Source organism: Vulpes vulpes, chromosome 1 (genome assembly GCF_048418805.1).
Source record: "Vulpes vulpes isolate BD-2025 chromosome 1, VulVul3, whole genome shotgun sequence".
In the NCBI taxonomy this organism is placed as follows: domain Eukaryota; kingdom Metazoa; phylum Chordata; class Mammalia; order Carnivora; family Canidae; genus Vulpes; species Vulpes vulpes.
The window spans coordinates 30,464,744-30,487,345 of NC_132780.1; the positions used below are offsets into that span (position 1 = coordinate 30,464,744).

General features: G+C 43.7%; 1 protein-coding gene across 6 annotated transcripts in view; it reads left to right on the top strand.

Annotated features, from left to right (window-relative positions):
• The window catches only part of GLIS3 (GLIS family zinc finger 3), a 598,942-nt gene that overhangs the window by 540,061 nt on the left and 36,279 nt on the right, over nt 1–22,602 (top strand). For all 6 annotated transcript variants that reach the window (XM_072761706.1, XM_072761710.1, XM_026001604.2 and 3 more), the window contains one exon: nt 11,982–12,150. In XM_072761706.1, coding sequence (XP_072617807.1) covers nt 11,982–12,150 — 169 coding nt within the window. The remainder of the gene's footprint in view (nt 1–11,981; nt 12,151–22,602) is intronic.

Here is a 22,602-nt window from a genome sequence, read left to right on the forward strand (position 1 = left end):
TGTGCCCAAGTGGAACATTAATAAGTGGGATTGTTGCTGCTTCTCCAACTCAATTTCATTTCTCTCTCACTGAGGCCAGTTGCTGGATTAAATGACGTAGCGCGCTTGCGATAGTCCTTAGCACTTAGCAAGTGTTCATCATCTATTGGTTATAGTTGTTGCTTTTATCCAAATACTAGGAAAATGTATGGAACAGTTTTGTGAAGCAGAGAGGGAACAGGTGCCTAAAATTACCCATCATGCTCATTTAAGAAATAGGGAAATTATGGAAACCTGAACGAATGGAGGATTTGGTCAGCATATTAGTAGTTCATCTAGCATTTTTAAGTCAAGGGAATGTCCTGTAGGTCTCTAAAGAAAAACAAATTGGAATCAGAAGCCCATCACCTTTAGGGGGTGGTAGTGCCCCTAAAATCACAATGTCAAACTGTGTCTTATAAGGAGTGGTTTTTTAAATTCAAAACTAGCATGTTTTCTGTTTGTTTTTGTTTTTTAGAGATAGTGTGCAATGACAGGAAGGACGGGAGCTAGATCTGAGCTCCAGTCCTGGCTCTCCACTCTGGGGAGGTTATTTGTCTTCCTTATAAATCGGTGGGGAGAATAGTGGCACTTGAGGACTGATATGGGAATTAAGGGAGGCCACACAAAAGAGTTTCCAGCTGGAAGATGCTCAGTCAGTGCTCCTTTCTCTTTTCCTTACTCTTTGCTTAAATGTTTAGAGAATTACCCCAATTACCAAGTCCATGTTTGTGATGGAGCCTGGAACCCCTTCTTGCCATTCATTTTAGTGCTGGGTGCTGACCCTTCGAGGTCAAAAATCACTATCCTGAAATAAACTCTTCCTTCTGAGAAACATTCAAGTCAAAGATGCAAACTCAGAACTCCCCTATTCTAAGACCCATTTTCAGATCTGTAACTTAGATTTACAGTTTGTTATTGTTGCCATGAAGAGGAGGAGTACACACATGCTGGTCATACAGAGTGCCAAGGTGTTTGGGTGAAAAAAGAGTTTAATCAGCAGATAATTGATAAGGATGAGGTAGGGAGAGGAAGGGAGAAAAGTAGGATTCATGGCCTCAGCCAACACAGTTTACACCCTCACCGTGTTGGCCCTGTTGGGGCATAGCCTTTCCCTCCTGACATCATCTCATAGGTAGGCTCTCCAGGCCATAAGGTTTATCTCAAAATATACTCTAAGGTGTCTAGAAAACTATTCTTGACTCTTTGCTTACCTCAAATGTAGTTTCTACAACTCAGAAATATTTCCATAGTCCATAGATGGATCTGTATTTCCATAGATGGTTCTTAGTAGTTCACTTGTAACAGATAACCTATTAAACCATGGGCTGCATGTGGCCTGCCTGCCTCTTGTTTTTGCATGGCCTGAGAACAAAGGATGTTCTTAAGATTTTTACATGTAAAATGTAAAAAAGACTGTTAGCTTTTAGGTGAGAACACTGGCTCAAAGAATTGAGGACATTGCCTCTTGCTAGCAATGCCTAAAATATTTAGTTTCTGGCCCTTTACAGAACAGGTTTGCCAACTGCTGCTTTTTACCTATATCTGGGACATTGATCAACGACAAGGTGAAACCAAGGAAGCTTGTAGCTTCCATGTGTTTGATCACATTTTGTTTTAACAGTCTGGCAATACAGGGATGCCTGGGCAGCTCAGTCAGTTGAGCATCCAATTCTTGATTTCGGCTCGGGTCATGATCTTGGGGTTTGGGATTGAGCCCTGTGTCGGGCTCCGTGCTAGGCAGGGATTCTGCTTGAGATTCTGCCTCTCCTCTCCTTTTGCCCCTAATCCACAAAAAAAAAAAAAAAAAAAAAAAAAAAAAAAAAAAAAATCTTAAAAAAAATACAAGTCTGCCAATACATATAGGTTCTTTGGTCACCATGGGTTTTTAGACTTAGCAAATACCTCAGTAGTCTTCTAGCCCATGGGTTCACAAAGATTTTTATGAGGCCTAGTATTTGAGACAGGCCACAGCAGAGCTATTTCAGTTGAAGGGATCCAGACCACTTACACTGCCTGTGGCCCACCACTCTTGTCCTCCCTCACGTAGTTGATGGAAGTCTAAATGTAGTGACTCTCAACTGGAATTACCACTGTTGAAGTCTTCACATTGTAAGCAGGTGTCCCCAGAGGCACCGTTGCGCCATGGTGGGAGATAAGCCCTCATTGATACGGTTGCCCCTTAGGAAGAAGCTGCCAGAAAGCTGGCAGGACTTAGTTCTGGTTATGATGACCCCAGGGCTGACAGGGATAGCACAGAGAGCAGTCACAGTTTAATTCTACTAAGGTCTATATTTTCCTAAAAAGAGAAGAGGCTTAAATCCTTGAATATCAAAGATTATGTTTTCTAAGATTTGGGCTTCTTGCAGACAGACACATTAATGCCCAGAAGAAAAGGAAAATTTTAAAAGATTGAGCTTAGGAAGGAAATGCTAAAATATACTTTCTACCCAACAATAAGGATGCTTGAAATTCATATAACAGAAGGACGAACCTTCAATCTCACAGGTAGAGAAAATCTTTCGAACTCCTTACAAAAAGTTATAAATAGGCATGATTCGTGATAACATGTGAATGACTTATCAGAGTCTGTCTTCCTGAGAGGAAAGTAGGAGGTAACACTGAGCACCTGAAGGCAGAGTAGGAAAAGCATCCACTTTGTGAGGAAAATATAGAAAGAGGGGAAGGGGATTCTCTGGAGTCACAAGACCGCCTTCACCATCTGTGCAGCTTTGCTCAAAGTTAGAGGTCACTGCAGACTTTGGTTTCCCGCTATAGCACAATTCCCCAAAAGGGCTATTGTGACTCCATTTTACTCAGCAAGGGAAAAGGGAGAGGTCTCTTGAGAGAGCTCAGAGTTGATAAGTCAGCTGTTAAGTTGGCTAGAAGAATATTGCATTAAATTTGGATTGGCTCTATGGGTTCCAAATCTGTTGCCAAGAAGGCTTCTCTGTGAAATGATTTCAGAAATCGCATGGCAGGGTCACCTGGTTGGCTTGGTGGGTAGAGCATGAAGCTCTCCATCCCTCAGTCATGAGTTCAAGCCCCATGTTGGGCGAGGAGCCTACTTAAAAGAAAAAAAGAAGAAGAAGAAGAAATCACATGGAAGTAGAGCAGGTGGGGTTGTCTTGGTAGCATCTGAAAGGGAGGAAACGTCTTTTGTAATCACCGGTATACAGGTAGGAAGTAGCTAACGGATGAATATGGTGATCCAGAGAACCCAGTATTTTTACTAAAACTGGTTTTTGTGGCCAAATCAGACTTTATTCCAAAAATGGAGATGAGGTACATTTCTATAAGAACTTCCAGGAATGGTTGTCCATCCCTGCGCCATCTTTCATCTTTTTGTTCTCCTACCCTGTTCAGAATGGGGGATAATGCAACACACAGTGGCAGTACTGGGTTTCCGACAGGGGACACTTTGTATTATTTTACTGACTTGCTTTGGAACCAACTGTGAGTGAATAAGTGGATTAGGAGGTGAAGGGAAGAAAAAATAAGGTATGAGATTTGAGGTTAGATAAGTCATGCATTGTCTGGAAAGACTGGAGAGGGGCTGCCTGAATTCTTGGCCCCAGAGAAGTTGAGAGAGCTTCCAGATGATGCCATTCTACTTGTAACAAAATATCTTTATTCTGAAATGCAAATGTTTCAGGGGCTTTTTTCCTACAGGCAGTTAATTACACCTGGTATTTCAGAATGTTTGATGCTAACCTTTGGCATCTATGTGGATGACATCAGCCATTATCTGTTAGTTGTATCATAGTGTATTCCAGAAAAGCATGCAAGCATGTGGCCTCTTCCAAATACTAATAACTTCTTCCCTGGCTGTAAATCCAGCTGCATGATGTGGAAATGTAATTGGGCAGCCTACATGGAAGTTTGGAGCTCATGTGGGAATATCTATTTGTAAGAGAACCTGAATATTCATGTAACTGTCCAGACATCAATAAATTCTCATTTTACCTTATTTATTTCTGTTCCCCAGTGAACAGCAGTGCTCTTAAGCTCAAAGTTAATAGGCATGTTCTTCAGAGATGTACCCTCTCTTACCTTAATAGAAAGTCTTTCTAACACATTTGTTCATCGGTTGCCAGGTAGCTCTCCCATCAGGTGACTCGAGTATGTTTGCTTTGTCTTAGGGCACAGGTGACAGTTACCATTGTTTGCCATCAATTAGCTTGGGGTAGCATGTCAAGGATGTACGGATGGTGTCATTTTATTCTGACAGCCACCCGAGCTGGTTGAGAAGGGATTGTTTCATTATCCTCTTATCAGTACTTCTGGATAATCCACACTGCAAAGAGGGAGAGGAAAAAAAGGCAGGAAGAATAGAATTTTAGGGATTGGCAATATTAAAATTATTCATGCCTCCAGGAGGAGAGAAAGATTAGAAGGATGACTCTGGGAACCCTTCAGAAGCCCCTCCCTTTCCTAATGCTAGCTAGAATGTGGAATGCTGCCCCTGATGGGAGGGAGGCCTGGGGGGGGGGGGCAGGGAAGGGGGAGATGCAGGGAGGGGGGGTGCAGGGACAGAGAAGGGGGTATGCAGGGAGGGGGCAGGGGGTGCAGGAACAGAGGTGGGGGGGGATGCAGGGAGGGGTGCGGGTAAGGGGGAATGCCCACAGGATCCTGGAAGGGTAGAGAAAGGGAACAGAGCCCTTGAACCCAGGGGCGACCAGGCCAGGAGTAATTGCAGCATCTCTGTGCTTCCAGGGGATGGGGCTTTCTCCCCACTGGACACTTCTGCCTGGTTCCTGAATTTGGGTCCTGAAAGCATATTCCACTGAGCTAGGGTGCAATTAAATTGTTCCATGGTGAAACACAAAGAACCACAGAAAGTGTTGGGGCCCAGATTTTCACTGTTGGGGAGCAAATCTCCCGTCACCCCCCAGTGTTGGCCACATCCTTCAGGGAAGTGTTTTTTGAATTCTGAAAATTAACCACGGCTGCATCTTTATGCTCTTGTAGAAACAAATAAAGCGAAGTGCTGAAAATGTAAAAATACTTCAAGATAAACTGAGCTTCAAGAGGGACAATTGTGTTGACATTCTAGTAACAGCCCGTTTTCACTCCTTAACGAAGCGTAGTCGTGCATGAAAATGACTTTGCTGTTTTTTAAACTGAAACGCTGTATGGGTTGTAACTCAGAGGTGTGTATCCCCCCCTTCCCTGCCATGTAAAATAAAGGACAACATTTTAACTCTGCGAGGATTCTATCGCAGACCCTCAACACTTCATAGCAACTTGCATTAGAAGAATTGAACCAGCGATGCTTATTATCAGAGAGCGTGATGTATATACTCTTTTTGCTTCCCCAGTCCACAGTTTATAAACATCTCTAGGTCAGAGGCTATAATTGATGGGAGACTGACAATTTTGGAGCAACATATACCTTTGTTTTCTATCCTGTTGATAGGAATAATTATAATAAAACAAATAAGCAAAGAATAATGACTGTGGTTTCTCTAGCACTAAAACGTGGTTCAGGCACCGTGCTAAGTGTTTTTATAAATTATATGATCCTTCTCGTCATACTGTGAGGTATTCTCATTATTTAAGATGAGGAAACTAAGCTGAAGCCAAGTGATTTGCCCAAGAGCATTGCTGGTAATTGATAAAGCTCAGATTCAAACTCACATCCATCTGACTCCTATTGTGCACGCTTTGTTCACTGAATGACCACCTGACACTGTCTCTCTCTCCAGTGCCCAATTTCCAGTGAGGCCAGAGCAGTTATCATTCCCATTGCAGTTCAGCTATTTCTTGGCTCTTTTCCAGGTTCAGATCTCTCCTGGGGGACACGGGGGCATGGAGTGGGAGGCAGACACAAGGTTGACCTCATCATTCCCATTCACAGGGAAATCAAATTCTTTCCAGTTATCTCTGTGAAAGCCAAGTGTAGCTCAGTTCCATTGCTTCACCGAACCCTCTGTGCCCAGACCCAGAAGTACTGCCAGAGAGATGACTGGTCAGCCCATAGATCCTCTTGTGCACCAGCTACTAAGAGCGTTACCTGCCATTTCTCAGGGTCCCAGCATTATCCTAGCACTCACTGTAAGTGAATCCCCAGTCCATGGGTAACTCTCCTTCCCCCTTTCCTGTGAGAGCAGGCCCACTACAATGGCAATGGCTTCTTAAGGAATCATAAATGACCCCAAGTGCACGTTTACAGTGCAAGCTCAGACACAACAGATCTACACGGTGGATCTGTGCTCTGTGCATGATTGACTGAGGTGGTGACCTTTCAGCCCACCACATCATAGTCACTTGTAGTAACAGGTGCATATATCTGATTGCTCATGAATAATCCATCCCTGCCTTCCTTCTTTCCTGCCAGTAGATCAATATGTCCCTGACAAGCATCTGAAATCTTTATTTGGGAAAAAAGCACATTTCCTCCCAGCTGTTTGTTTTCCAAACCAAATAATTTAGTTAACTTGTTGCCTGAGTTAATTTTCAGAGCTGGAAAATTTCTCTCAGCCATGCTGAGGTCACTTCAGTGCTTTTAGAATGGGCAGAAACAGAAATGGGAATGTACTTTTGGCATTCTAACCAGTATTTTGGTGGCTGCAGCTGGAGCCATGTGCATTGTGCGTGTGAGGGGGGAATGCCTAGTGACTCCAGTCTTTGCAAATGGAGGGTGCAGTATCAACACTCTTAAGGCCTTCTCTTGAATCTATCCTGTGTCTGAGAGGCAGTGTAGCCTTCTGGTTAGGCACATGTGATCTGAAATCCATCTTCCTGGGTTTGGATTCCAGCTCCACTACTTACCAACCACGTGCCCTAGGCCAGGTACTCTCATCAGGAACTCAGTGAAGCCTCAAATTCCTCATCAGTAAACCGTGGAAAGGTTTGCAAAGTACTCAATAAATGTTAACTTGGTTCAGAGGTCTAGGGCAGCAGGGAGACGAAACACAGCTGAGATGATCTAGCTTCTCCTGCTAGATCCTCAGATCAGCAGCCTCAGCATCCCAGAGGACTTGGGAAAGTTTGATAGAAGTTCAGAACCTCAGCACTTTCTGCCCCTAAGACCTAGTGAATCAGAATCAGTACTTGTCCCTGGTGATCTGTTTGCAAGGTAAAGCCTGAAAAACAGGACTCTAAGTGCCCATACTGCTTTGTACAGGAATATGCCCTCCAATTGGCTATTTTAATATACCTCACCTGACGAGGGAGGTCCTCCTCCTTTTTCTCTAAAATGATAAGAACACAGCCAAGCAATGCCCATGGTAGCCTTCTCTGGCCTTGGGAAAGGGCCTGAAATAAGTAGGCCTCACTACGGGAATACTCCTTGCCTGCCTCCATTCACATAGTGAATATATGACAGCTAAAGTATCCCTGGGGGTGCCCTGTCTATATCCACAGAAATATAGATTGATTGTTTTCATTTGGACAGAGAGAGAGCTGTTTATTAACCCAGATTAACCTGAGCTAGTTAAAGGCTCAAGCCTAGAATGCCCTGGTCCCAATAGCTGGTGAGATGGCCTCTGCGGAGCACATAGATCAACATATGCTGCTTTGTTAGAATTATGAAGCCCAGCTGAGTTCCTCGAGCCTCTGTCCGCAGGAGACTGGTGGGGGAACTGTGGTAAGCTGTGCTCCAGAGAGAAAACCCAAAGTGGCAGGGAGGCCAGCTCCTGCTTCTCTACTGAAGGCAAGGCTCACAAATCCAGCTCAGGACCAGGCTTTTATTTCCTTGGGGAGTCCACCATCCCTTAATCACAAAAGCACTAAGAATTTCCAGTATGTTCTACTGCCATGCCTAACCACTTGTTTTCACTGCCAGTCATCAGTGCCATCTGGGGGGCACCTAGAAGCTCTCTTCTAGCCTTGAATGAGGCACTCACCCCAGAGGTGACACCAGACAATGAAGGCCACCCCCATGGGCAGCCTGCATGCACCATTTGATTTGATCACAACAATTTTGTTAATATTGCTCTGGTTCTAGAGGGATCAGTTCTTTTCCTTATACTTTGACTGACAGGTCTCGTTGCATGCCCCTTTGGTTGAGTGTGTATGGAAGGAAATGTTTCCTTTTGTAAATGACCTGACCATTGCACTCTAATGTGGAGGTTTTCTTCTGGAGGTTAAAGTTGGCAAAGCTCGAGTGTTTGTCAGGAAACATGTATTGTGTTGGGCACTCAGTGTGAAGCCAGCAGATATTCAACTTCAAACATTAAGAGGGACCAGCACCAGCCTCATAGAAGGCAGGGACTGGAAAATTGTGTTTGGATGAATGAATGAATGAATGAATGAATGAATGAATGAATGAATGAACGAATGGATATTCTTAAACTACACTAAGATGGAATCCTGGATGTATGACTGATATAAGTGGAACTTTCCTAAAAGTCAGTGTAAATAGGAGAGTATTTCCTGTGCCACAGGAGCAATCCCTGAGAAATGTGGATCTCAGGTAGAAGCCAAGAGTAATCCTGCAAAGCCCAAATTCTCTCATCCCAGAGTTTTGTCCATTATCTCAGAAGGGTATGTGAAATGGGGTTGGATGATGGTTGTGAAGCCATGCTCTGTTTGTATTTCCTCTAAATCTTGGTTATTATAGTGGCTCCAAGCAATGGTCTTGACCAGGACTACATGTAAAGTGCCGTTCATAGACACTGAACTATCAGCTTCTGCTAGATTATGTCACCAGGAGAGATTTTTGTCCGACACTTCTCAACCCATCTGTTAGGAAATAGACGCCAGTCATTTTGGGCTTTGTTTTGCACACAGGTTATTTCTTACAATTGATGTAAGAAGCTATACTGTAGACTTTACAAATTCAGACTTTAAATTGCACCCAACACATTCCCTTTCTTATTCTCCTGGGGTCTCAGGCAAAGGGTCGCTGCCTGTTTCAGTACCATTCCCCAGCTTTAGCAGTGTAAGAAAGTGCTATTGATATGTTTGACTGTTGGTCAGTCAGCCCTTGACCTTAGCACAGCTGGAGGGCAAGTTTCTGAGACCATCGGCCCTGTATCGTACACCTCATGCCCCACCTCATACCTTCTTCACCACCTAGTCCTACAGGCAGCCATTGCTATGGTAACCATTTGTACCAAATGTAACTTGGAAGCACCTCCCCTCAAATGTACCACGAATCTCTGGCTTTCTGCCCCTAGGCTGCTCCAATGCAGCCAATGGTGTTGGACATCTATGAGAACATTAGCCACTCTGGTATACACATGCCTATTTACCTGAGAAAAGTAACAGCCTAGGTAAGGCAACCTTCCTCCTGACCAATAAAAACAGGATTTGGTAGATAAATGTTTCTTTCTGTTCTTGTCCTACCTACCCATTGAGCCCAAGATGGACCCCACTGACATTTAGACTGTGTTCATCCTTATTTACTTGAACAAACATGAATGATGCCATTGGAGATAGTAGGCTCCAAGGGTGTCTTCTTCCCTAGTCTATCCCAGGACTTCACTCAGTGTCTGCCACACCATACGTACTCCATAGATATGTGTGGAATAGTTGGCTGCTGAGAGAGCAATCAGAGGAACACAGGTGACTGCATACAGAACAAAAGTATTAAAATAAGTAGAGGAAGGTAGAAGATGTTGCAGTCAAAAGCACAGTAGCATCAGTTGCCATGATGTGGTTGAGGTGTGACTAATTGTCTGATTTGGCCAGAGCTTAGGGCACAGTTTAGGGCCGTGGATAAGACAGTATGTTGAAGCAGTTAGAACACCACTTGATGATGTCTACCAGCAGGTCTCAGTATTTTGGTAAATTGACGTCTGGAGCCTGTTCCCCTCACTAAACTGTAGTCTCCTCAAGGGCAGGGACCCTCATGCAGTAGAGGGGCTAGCATGTGGTAAGTACTTAATAAATACTGGATTAAAAAATAATGGTTGGAGGACAGGTGGATGGATGAATGGATAGATGGACACACAGTTGGTCCTGGCTGTTAAATAGGGGAGGGAGAGGCCCTTACGAGGACTACCTTTCAGTGTGTAGCAGGCTGCAAACAATACCAAATTTCCCAACCCATTATTTCTTTGTGGCTTATGCAAAAATGTAGCTGATAGAGCTAATGGAGACTGTTGGGAAGCACCACATTTTCTATTGAACCATAGCATAGAGCATAGAGCGCACACACCAAGAGTCCCTGTTGCCCACGGGGTTGGAAACGGCAGGGGCTGCATCCCTTGTGATGAACATGTTACACATACATACAAAACCACCTCCAGGGGATAGTGAGTGATGGGCGTATTCAGCAACTGTGACAGAATAAATAGGAGAGCTCACATTGCTACACTCCAGCAGGAAAAAAAAAAAATTAGCTGTGTTTCCACAGTGTCTCTGTGACCTCTTATTATTCCATTAGTTTTTGGAATAGTGTATAAAACATCAAGCTCCATGCTGACAAACACCAGCATTGAAACTATTGCCACAGTCAATCCAAACAGCCTTCTCCCCTGGGTAAAATTATTATTTGGAATACAAGCAGAATTGTGGTTGCCTGAGCGAGCAGAGCGTAAATGAGGGTAGTGATTCATAAGGTGACTCTAGCGAGTTTGCAAACGTGCAACTTTTCTGGAGGCTGCCACACAACCAGAGCCCTGCAGTGCCTTTTTGAGCGAGTAAGCACTTTCTAGTCTTCCTACCTTTTCGGGTCTTGGAGGGCTGTGGAGGATGCAGGCTTCTGAGGACAAGAGTTAACCTGACACAGTGCTGACTTACCAGAAATAAACCTTTCACATCAGATCACACCCTTGTCAGTCGCTTTTGAGCGGGAAGATGGTAATTCCGCTTCCTCACATGTTCCTTTAAGTACTTGAACTCTTATTCCATTGGATTAAGCTTTTGGGGGCTGGGTCATCTGGGGTGTTCATTCTCTCCTGGAGAGGTTGGAGGAAAGTGGTACTGGTCTAAAAGTAGCGCTCCCTGAACTTTTAAACCTTCACATCAGTTTGATTTTGTGGCTGCTGCTTCTTAATCCTGAACCCGATTTCTTTTATTTTTTTTTAGAACCATTTATTCTTTGACATCAGTAGAGTAAGTTCAGAAAGAGCAGAGATGGGTATAAAGCTCAGCATAGCTTTGTGTAGAGAAGGAAGTTGAAGAGAGTCAGCGTAATGATGCTGGTATGATTGCAGCATAATGAGATGTCTGCTGAGTAGGTCCCAGACACTGAGAGCCTCTCTGATAGTGATAGACTCTAAAAGTGACAAGCCTCGTCTCTTTTGTGACATCGTACCAATTAGCTGATCTAAATGGGCACATATTTAAGTTTGAGGTCACGTACAGTTCTCAAAGGCTAGGCTGCCCCTCCGAATGAAGCTGTAACTCAATCTCTGTGTCGTAATAGACAAGTCGAGGCCCGGGTGCGGGGGGGTTCTGGAGCTGTGTTTGAAGCCCCTTTTCATGTTTTGTGGTGCCAGGCATGGACTCCTCGCTGATGGAGACTAAGTGTCCATCTATCACACCACCAGGGAAATGCCCGGGTTCAGTTAGACTCTGAGGTTAAGAGGGTATCCGATCCTGCCCTTGTGCTTAGGACCAGGAGAACCTCCTTACCCCCATTTAGGGGTGACAGAGAGAGAGCCAGCCTGACCTGTGGAGACTCGCTGCAGCCAAAAGAAGAGGCACACGGCCTGTGTTCTGCCCCTTGGGGTCAGCAGACCAAATATTCTCTTACCTCTTGTCCTCTGTGACGGAACAGTGCTTGTACAGAGACCTTTGCCCAGAGGCAGACATTACAGGATTGAGTACTTGTTCATTGTCCAGACAGGGAATGAGCCAAACCTGAGCATAGTAGGAGTGAGTAGTGGGAAAGGTATGTTAGCCAGGGATCCTATTCCCCCTGAAATCAAAAGCTGTGTATATCCAGTAAACAAAGCACTGTTCCCTGAAAGCCACCGAGAGGACAAACGAGCCCCTAAGCCATGCTCTCTAGCAGCCTTCGGTGTGTAAAGCACATGTGGTTTGATGCTTGTTCTCCTTGATTCCAGCTTCCATCTTCTCCAGCAATCACTCAAGCCGAAGCGGAACAGCTGCTGGGGCCGTGCCACCCCCACATACTGTCGGTCACCCTTCTCCGGGACAGAATGTGCAGGGGAGCCCTCACACCCCTGCCTCCCAGCTACCTCCACTCACAGCTGTGGATGCAGGAGCCGAGAGGTAAGGCCATCTGTCTCCCTTCTAACAGGCCCAGAAGTTCTTTGACACTGCTGAATTTTATTAATAATCCATCGGTGGGTCGAGGGATCCAAAGGTGAAATATTGAAAGTGCACATGCAGAGCATGTGGATCAAATATCCCAGGATCTGTTTTAGTTTCTGTGGGATACAGAGGTGTGTGTTTGGTGGTGGTGGTGGGGGGGGGGGTAGGGTCGCCAGCTAAAGTATCTGCTGGGAAAATGCATCCGAATGTGCATCTTCTCCACCTTCCCTCAGTCTGTATCAGGGACTCAGCAGTGTCCCCACAGGTGGAAAAGCTCTCCAGATGCAAGATGGTGCCCTCCACTCATAGATTAACATTAGCTTGAGAGTATAGCATCAAAGGATTCAGGATTTTGTAGGGCAGACCAGCAAGGGGCTGTTCACTGAGTGCTCTCTGTTGATACCACTCTCATAAAGAGTTTTGGGGAGAAAAGTTTTAAATTTTGACATTTCGGTCTGTCTTTGGACCGCCCAACCTTCTAGTGAGGTGGACAGCACATGGCTCCCTTTATTATCCTCCCCACGTGTCAGCAGGCTTGAACTGACTGTAGGGCTTATACCAGACAGCCATGGAGGAATAAAGTCCCTGTGGGGAGCCCTGAGCAATCCTAGAGTCTCAGGACAAAATAATGGGTTGAATGGGCAGCAGAAGTGAAAGTTTTTCAATCTTGAATTTTCAACCAGCAATCTGTGGTTTCATTGGAGTTGGCCTGGTCTGTGAGTTTTTAAATATGTGTTTTTAAATTTAATATAAACCAATATATATTTTTTACTTATTCCTACTTTTCACTTATTACTAATATGTCTGTTCATTTAATAAATCTATCAAGTACTCTGGGTTGGACACTGTTCCGGATGCTGTAGATGCCAAGATTGTTAAAACATGGTGCTGCCCTTAGGATTTAGTGGGTGAGGAAAGACACATAAACAAGGTATAGTAATTCTATTTGGATAAATGATGTAATCATAATCAAGATGCCACAGGAGCCAAGAGAGAACATCCCTAATTCTGTCTCAGGGAGGGAGGGGAAGAAAGCGTTATCTAGATTTAGAAGGAAGATTAAGACTTTCTTAATGGGGGATCCCTGGGTGGCGCAGTGGTTCGGCGCCTGCCTTTGGCCCAGGGCGCAATCCTGGAGACCCGGGATCGAATCCCACGTCGGGCTCCTGGTGCATGGCGCCTGCTTCTCCCTCTGCCTATGTCTCTGCCTCTCTCTCTCTCTCTGTGACTATCATAAATAAATAATAATAAAAAAATTTTTAAAAAAAGACTTTCTTAATGGAAAAATGGGGAGCAGCATCAAGGCTCAGCAGAGGAACACATATAAGACATGAGAGGGACAAGGACACACAGGGAAGGAGGTCCCAGTAAGTTCAGGGGACATCATCCAGAGCAGACAGGACTGATGAAGTCAGGTCAGAGTGGGCTGGCCTGTGTAGAACCATACATTTCATGCCAAGGGGTTTACCTCTTACTAAAAGTGAAGAACCATTATAGCCCATTTATGAGGAGAGACACATCAGATTGTCATTATAATGAAGGAACTCAGGTGACAGGGTGGCAGAGTCATTGAGGTTGGGAATAGGGACAGAAGGTAGGGAAAATAAGAAAGAGGTTATTGTAGGAGTCCTTATGAGTAGTATGAGGACTTGAATTAAGGTGAAGTGGTAAGGATGGAGATTTTATCCAAGGGCTATTATTTATGAGAATTGCTAATTATACATATATGGAATAAAAAGGAAGGGCCAAATTCACCTGTGAGTTACACCTCTAGGTACAAATGGAAAGGTAGGTCATTAACAGAGGAGAAGGGAGTGTTTTTCTAGTAGGGGGAGGAGTGGGAGAGAAAGAATAGGTAATAAATGGAATAGGTAATAAATGGACTTTAGGGTTGGAGTTTTAGGTGGCTGTAAAATGTCCATGTGGATGTGTCTAATAGTCAATCAGATATATGGATCAGAAGATGTTAGACTTCTCTTAACTGTTCTGCTATGTAGTCAAGTGCAAACAGCTCCCAGCCTCCCCACCCAGGCTGCTGACAGAGCCATGCAGGCAGTAACCATCTCTTAAGTTCATGGACACTGGGGATGGACAGTCCTGCCAGGTATCTGATGTATTTCTAAAGGTTAAGATGAGCTTATTCACTTCAGCATTTTGTTAAGTTTCCAGTTGGGTCTTAAGTGATATTAGCCATGGGTTCCTCATCCTCTCATTTTCTTCTGCCTGGCCAAGAATCATACTCCACAAGGTCATGAAGCTAAGAAACCATCACTTGAGTCCTCTTCTTCGTCCCATCTTTTTATCAATATTCTGTTTACAAGAATACAAGAGACAAGCAATCTGTCTGTCTTTCTGCACACAGCTTCTAAAACAATAAAGGTAGAAAAAAGATTTTAGCCCTGACTGGAGTTAACAACAACCAAACACCTGATGTTTGAAGCCCACCTCCAACGGTGGCTGATTGTTTGAATGTGTCACTTAGGTGCTCCTGCTGCTTGGGTTTCTTTGTTTGTTTTTAACATTTCATATTAGTACATAATTTTAATTTTTTTCAATTTCCTCTTTTGAAAGCTTGTAACATATAAAACAACTACAAGAATAGTCCAGTGAACACCCATACACCCTGCATCCACATTCACCTACTGTTGATATTTTGCAGCCTTCTTTCTTTCTCTCTGTCTCTTTCTTTCTCTGACTTGAGAGATCCTTTGTTTGCCTGTTTGCCTATTGTCTTCAAACCCTCTGAGAGAGAGTTGTGAATATCACTGAGCTTTAACCCTAATTACTTCGGGAAAGATCTCCTAAGAAGGACATCCTCCTGCATTATCACAATATAATTATCTCACTCCGGAAATTTAACATCAATAAGCATTATCTAACATGCAGTCAATACTGAAATTTCCTCGATTGTATAAATAACGTTCTTTATAGCCAGTTTCTTTTTTTTTCTATCCTTTCTTTTGATCCAGGATTTAATAAGATCACAGTTCTCATTTCTTGTTAATCTTCTTGAATCTAATGAAGTTCCCCAGTTTTTAAAAAGTTACCATCATCATCGTCATCGTCTTTCATGACATTGACAGTTTTTGAAGACTCAGGACATTTATTTTGCAGAATGCTCCAGAGTTGGGACTCACCTGCTCTTTTCCTCTTCAGCAGACACATTCCTTCTCATCAAGAGCACCACGTAGGGAATGTGGTACTCCTTCACTCTTTTGAACCTCTGCTTGCACCCCATCGGGAATTAAGATTAAGTGAACCATAGCAGGTGAGGCACCCAGCATGTGGCATAGTGTGAAGACAGGCAACCTTGGCATGGCTGGGAAATTGAGGTTTAGAAGCCGGGGCGGGGGGCGGGGGGTGGTGGTTGTTAAGTAATGACAATAGTTGATAATGTGGTCATCATGGAAGGTAAAAAGGAGAGGCAGGGGAAGAAGGTAACAGTACTTTATATGGCTGGGTGATGAAGCAGACCTTCTTACACCTGTGGCTCTGCCTTGTGCTCTCCTCTTCCCAGTGGATATGTGGCTCATTCCTTTGCCAGGCCAACTGGACTGGGCAAGGAGATGGAGGGTTATCTCTTCCGATCAGGTTTGGGGAGGAGGGTGACATGAAACAGCCTTGAATTATGCACTGTGTTTGCATTAGTGTGCAGCATAAAAACACTACAAGGAAATGTGCTTACCTTCCGCTTTTGGTTTATATATCTTTGCCTCTGTTTGCCTGGGAAATCCCCCAGTAAAAACTCCAGCAGTTTTCTTAACGGAAATAGGTTTATCACACTTTGCGATTTTTAGTGGGAAACGCATTTTTTCCTGCTTTGCGAGCACTGATTCATCATTTACTTGGCTTTAGCTTGTTAATAAAATGGGCTGAGTCACTGTCAGAAGTCAGGAAAGGTCCACCACATCTATCCAGTTAGCATCAGGTTCTTTGATCTTTGCCATCATAAAATCAAGTAAATGCAAGTTCTCTCAATTTGATGAGGCTCCATTTTTATTTTGAAATATTATCTGAATGACACATCGTTTCAATGATTTATGTAGTACCACCACATCACCTAATGTTGATTTAAACTTATTATGGGAAGTAGTGTTTTACTGTGTCATGTTGAATGAGCCAGCGGTACTTTACGACAGTGGCTTCCCATAATAGGAACCCAGCATCTTTGGAAATGTCAGTTCATTGGGTTTTCATAGTATGTCTGTTAGAGCAGAAAAAACCAAACACATTGACATGAATCCCTTTTTGAAATGGAGAAATCTTACAGTCCCAAGAAAAGTCCACTGGATCTATGTCACTCACCTTGTCCAAGAACGCATCAGCAGCCTCTCTCCATCCCATAGAAGTCCACAGACATGCTGTGCTCTGGAGTATATGCGACAGAGCTCAGGGAGCTTGTGGATTGGCCACCTGCAGTGATTTGTGAAGGGCTTCCAGGAGGCCCATCTCTGAGCCACAGGACACTGAAAACAGGGACTGGATGTAGCCTCCTCAAGACATACGCAATCTGGGATAGGAATCCACAGCAGAGAATGTTAGGGACTATCATTTCTGAGAAAGTAGTCAAAATACCTCCACTAAAAAAGGAATGTTAGTTTCTTGAGTCTGTATCAAGTATTGGGAAGCTGTTTTTATCCATATCAGATGTGACATTGCTAGGATTCTAGGATTGTGTGTGTGTGTGTGTGTGTGTGTACACACATGCATGCATGTGTACAGTCTTTCTGTGCCTTTGGGTAACCAGGGCTGGTCTTCACTGATAGCATTTTCTAATTTAGCACTGGAAGCATGTTGCAGCTTTTCTGGATACTAAAGGGTTAAGGATAGCAACTGTTTTCTATTTAACTTCCTTGAGATTCTTTACTGTTCTCCAACTCTTGTCAAACCAGCCTGCTCACTGACTTGGTCTGTTTGTTTCTGCATCTTATTTCAGGATCTGTTCTACCTAGAAAGACAATAAGGACCTTCCATTATTGTTCTGTTCTTGGCTAAACGTTGACCAGCTTGGAGCCTGGGTTAACTCTACCCGGAAAGCTCACAGAGACTCGTTTAGTCTCTTGGTTCCTATCCTCTGTTTTATTTATTTATCATTTCCCAGATGTTATCTTGCTAACTGAATTACTAGTTTTCTGAGGGCAGGAACCTAAAATTTCCTTCTAACCTCCAGAACGCCCTTGTGGTGTTTCATAGAGATGATGGCCGACAGGCAGTCTTAATGTAGGCTGTTATGAAGGGATGTCAGAAGAGGCTGTGGAGGCACACAAGAATGACCCTAAAATGGGGGAGGGTGGGAGAAATAGAAGAAGAAACATCTGTCTGAAATCTGAAAGTCTGTAAGACCAGGCTAAGGACCATGCATATGCTCAAAAGCTGAGATGGGAATGCTATAGGCCAGAGCTTCATGTGTGAATGGGGAAGGGCTTCATCAGCTGCATCCAGGAAATTGAGCTTTCTCTTGAGGACAGGGATTTGTGTATTGGCCCAGGAAGGGTACCCTGGTGACCCTGGCATACATTCCAAAGGCCTCCTTATCCTGTTATCCACCCAGCAAGAGTTCAGAACATATTCTACACCAAACAGAAGAAGAAATGACGAAGGATAGACCAAAGGTCTGTCTGGTCCTCAGGAGACAAAGGCCAGACCAGCGAGGCAGCGCAGATTTTATATTACTTTCTTTTTTTAATACAATTTGAAATGACAGTTTTGCCCCTTAAAACTCCAAGCTTGTATTTTATGTAGTCATGACCTATATTAAAGGATTTTGAAGAGTCACTGAGTGGCAAAAAAAAAAAAAAAAAAAAAAGTCATCTCTGTTTTAGATGCACCGTGATGAGCGTCTGGAAGTGAGAGCTCTGATATCATCAGGAACTTGGCCTCTCTCATCTTATTTCAAAGAAAACTTGGGTGTTATTGAGAGGTATCCACATTGCCATGTGTCATAATGTCGACTTACCCAGTGAGCGCAGCTCTAAGAGCATCCCTGACATGTGTCACAGATACTTTCCCGTGTGGATAGATACTGACTTACAGGGCAACTAGGGCCCCAAAATAAAGCTTGTCAATCTTGATCATCAAAATAACTGAGAAAAGCCAGAGCTGAAAAACAAGCCTAGCTTCAGATAGCCATTTCTTCAGCCTGCATGCTGGCATCTGCATCATCCTATCAGGCTGTTGACTTCATGCTCACCCAGTGCCACGTGATCATGAGCATCATTCTTTTTCTTGGGGCTGCAGTGTTTTCTCTCCAGAAAACAGTTATCCTCACCCAGTATCGCATGAAGGGGTCGGTTTCTCTGTAGGAAAGTGACTTCTGCAGATATTCAGGGTTGAGGGAAGTGGTGTTCAAAATCCACCTGCAATACACATATGCACATACACATTTTATTTGAGAATCCCTGAAATGTGATGAACATTGTTTCCAATGTCTATGCTATGAGCAGAGAAGAGGCAGAAAATCCCAATGTCCCAGCCTTGAAAATAGAGATTAGAACATTGGGTCTTAGATTGGAAATGCTTGGGGTCTTTATTCTATTTTTTTCCCTTTATGTCTATAGGTAGTTTCTGATACTTCTCCAAGTTTATTCCAGGGCAGAATAGCCTGCAAGTCTTTAAGCTTCTTCGAAGCTGACCCATGACCACAGCCATGCTTCATCCTCTATGGCATGTATCAGATCGGTTATTGGCCTGTGGAATGAAGCTACCCATAGAGATATTCACCTTACTAAATATGCTCCCCTTAAATATGTTCCCCTGGTCTACTCCTCTTAGCACACATACAGGGAAATTGATGATATTTTCTCCTTTCTTCTTATTTCCCTAGCGATTGTGAATGACTCTTTTGGGAAAAACAACAACAACAGAAAGACATTGCTGAACTGGCTTTTCTAGTCTTCTCTGATTTGTCTCTGATCTGTCTCTAATTTAAATGTCTGTGTTGTCTGCAAAAATTTTATGAGCATAATTTTCGGAGTCCAGTCTATTTCTTGATAATGGAGGACAATAATGAGCCAAGCCCATGTGGTTATCTTAACTTACCACTAAGAAGTTAAAAAACTCTGATTCCTCCTCTTCTCAAGCACTCTCTCATCTAATTAATCTGTAAGTCCTGTTAGCTCTACCTTCAAACACAATCAGCTTCCTTCCTCCAACCGAGTTCACTGAGTTCACAGCTGTTCCCTCCCATCTCAATTATGGCAGGCCCCTGACTGTCCCCAGACTGTAACCCTGTTAGCACACTCCAGGCCTCACAAGAGGGGCCCTTTTAAAATGTAAATGGAGTCTCTGAGGATTTCCTGCTCACATCCCTCCCCTGCCATGCTTGGAGTCAAATCCAGACTCCTCTTTGTAGGTGACAAAGCCTTCTATGGTCTTGCCTTAGTCACATTCCTTTACCACTGCTCCTCCTGCTTCCACTGTTTTTCTTATTATTCCTGGAAAACACCAACTCATCTTGCCTTGGGGCCTTTGTACGCGCTACTCCTGAAACCTGAAAGGCACCTTCACTAGAACTGTACTTGACTCATGCCTTCATTTCTCAGGTCTGCTCACATGTCACCTCTTCAGAAAGGCCTTTCTTGACCACTTCTCCTAAACCTTCCACCCCCAACCTCACTCTCCTTGCTAACTCTGCTCTGTTTCTCTTCATAAATTTAGTAGTCCCTGAGATTATGCTGTCTGCTGATTTGCTTACAACCCACTAGAACCGGAGCTCCCAGAGGGGAGACAATGTCATGCTTACAGCTCTTAACCCCTTCAGTGCTTGGGCATCCTGTGGAATGAACAGGTGTGAATAGAAGGGAGTGATATAGGAAAGATGTTGGGGTTTCAAAGCCAGCAACCAAGAAAGAATTCTTTAGATGTCTTTGATGCAAAAAGGTGAATTTATTAAATTCACGGGGACAGGACTTGTGGGCAGAAAGAGCTGCATGAGGGTCATGAGGAGTGCCCCCTCCCATTATATACCTTAAAGTTGAGAGGGGGTTAAGGAGAGCATAAGTCTGTAAGGAATTTTGGAAGCAAGGTTTCCAGGGCCTTGAGGGGGCTGGCTATTGTTGGGAAATGTCATTTGTTACCGTCTAATAAAACCTGAGTTGTGAGACCCTTTAGATGTACATCGGTGGGTCGTATGCTTGGGAGATGATTGCCAACACTTATCTTGGGGGGTTTACAGATAAAGGGAATTTGTAAAGGAATTTTATATGTGAAAGTAGACTCATAGGATCCTGGGGATCCAGCTAACATTGCCTTTTGCCTTCAGCAGAATATCAACATCGAGGCAGCTGAGTCCCTAGAGGAAGGTCACTCTGCCTGTTTCAAGGACTTGACATTGGGCTGTAGGGAGTAAGAAAATTTAATAATTTCTCTTCTGCCTTTGTTTCCACATCAGGGAGGACTACAACTATGATTCCTTTATGGTTTCTGGGAAGAGTAACAGTAACCCTGAGCAGGTGACTGCAGCTCTTCTCTCTGTCTGCACATTGTCCTCTGCATCACCTCAGAGCAAAGCAAGAGACGCTGATGTGAGCGTATGCATGTCACTCCACCAGACAAACAGCTTGACTCATGGTTCAAATATTCCTTCACATCAGATTGTTTTCCATGTATTTTTAATTTTGAAGTGCTCTGGTTTTTCATTTTAAAGAGGTCTCATTCATTTCACCCCTGAATGCCAAATCAGCCATCTTTATTTTGTTCCCACATTCCAAACAAATCTACCTCATGCGAAGCCCAAGATGATGTTTTTTTAGTCCCCTTGGATTTTCAGTCAGGAAAGTGAGTCATGACAATAACAAGGAAGGCTTGAGGTAAAATAGAATTCCTTTTCTTGCAACCTCTACTTTAGTGTGTTAGCATGAAGCAGCGTGGAGCTCAAACTAAGCCATTATGTTATTCAGATATATCAGGGTATTCCTTTCCTAGGCTTTCTCCAAAACAGCACCTCATATGGAGGCAGAATTCCCAAAGTGAAAGCCTGTAAGCCTTTCTAATGTGACCTGGAAATCAACTTTATCTCCTGGATGGGAGGCAGTTGGGGGATTGACTCTGAAGGAACTGTACATCTTTTTGCAAGTGGAAAAACTGCCTGTTGGTGGTGAGGAGACCATGAGGGTGAGCTGAAACCACGAGACAGAGGTTTTTTGCTTCCTTTTCTGAAACATGGTCTTTGGTTGCTTTTTTGTTTAGTTGCAGGGAGAAACAATTTTCTAGGATTTAATCATCTTCCCAAGAGTCAATAATTGGAATCATTCTCTTGAATTAGATGGTCTCTCTTCAGAAAAAGAAACTGTGGTCTCTGGGCAAATATAGTATCCAGCTGGGTATTAGCTCCAATTGGGCAAAGGTACCATCTACCTGGACACAAAAAGAGGCACCGAGTTAGGAGCTAAGTCTGTGGAGCCTGGGGTCTGTTCAACAGAAGAATTCCTCAATAGCAACGACCAACATTTATTAAATACTTATCTTTGTGTAGGACTGGATGAGCTAGAAATACAAAATGGTAGCAAACATCCAAGTATTTGATGATCTTTTCATCTCTAAGAGCTAAGAGCCCTTCTCTGATTGTGAATTTTTAAAGATTTTGTTTTTATTTATTCATGAGAGACACAGAAAGAGAGAGACCGAGACATAGGAAGAGGAAGACACAGGCTCCCTGTGGGGAGCCCAATGCAGGGCTCGATCTCAGGACCCTAGGATCACAGCCTGAACTGAAGGCAGATACTCAATCACTGAGCCACCCAGGCGACTGATTGTTAATTTTTAATAGATGTAGTCTCCCCCAGTTTATTTCTCTAACCAAATGTGGAGCCTTGTATTCAAGGGAAGGCATGGAAACCCCTTTGTGGTCACTACAGTAGTAACCTGACATCCTGAAGAGTAAAAAATCACACATAAACAGCACATGTTATTACTGACCGAACCATCACCCAGCTAGTTTCTTTCAAATTTATGGATGATATTGACTTTTAAGGTCTCATTTGGCAGTGACTTTCAAAGGCACCTGGCCATACATGGCAGGAGTACTGCATCTGAAATTAATTCTAAAAGTTCTTCTGGTGTTTTCAAGAGACTCGTGTTCACAATTTGAGACCATGAGAAAGACATGGAAGGGGCCATTTTTTTCCTATACCTGTGCCTCCCTTTCTCATGTTGAGACAAAAACAACATTCTTCCCCCTCATTTCCCAGCTGGCTTTCTTGTTACACTCACTCCTGAGTGTTTTCCTTTCATGTAATACACTCCGTTGCAAAGCAGACTGAACTCCATGCCTAACATGCCATGCTGAACAAGAGGAAGAGTCTTCTCTTTGCCACAGGACCCTGAGTTAATCCCCTTGCTTTGACCTGCTCAGAGCTGCCCAGAGGATGAGCTCACTCCAAAAGGTTTTCTTTTTTATGGCAGAATTTTTAA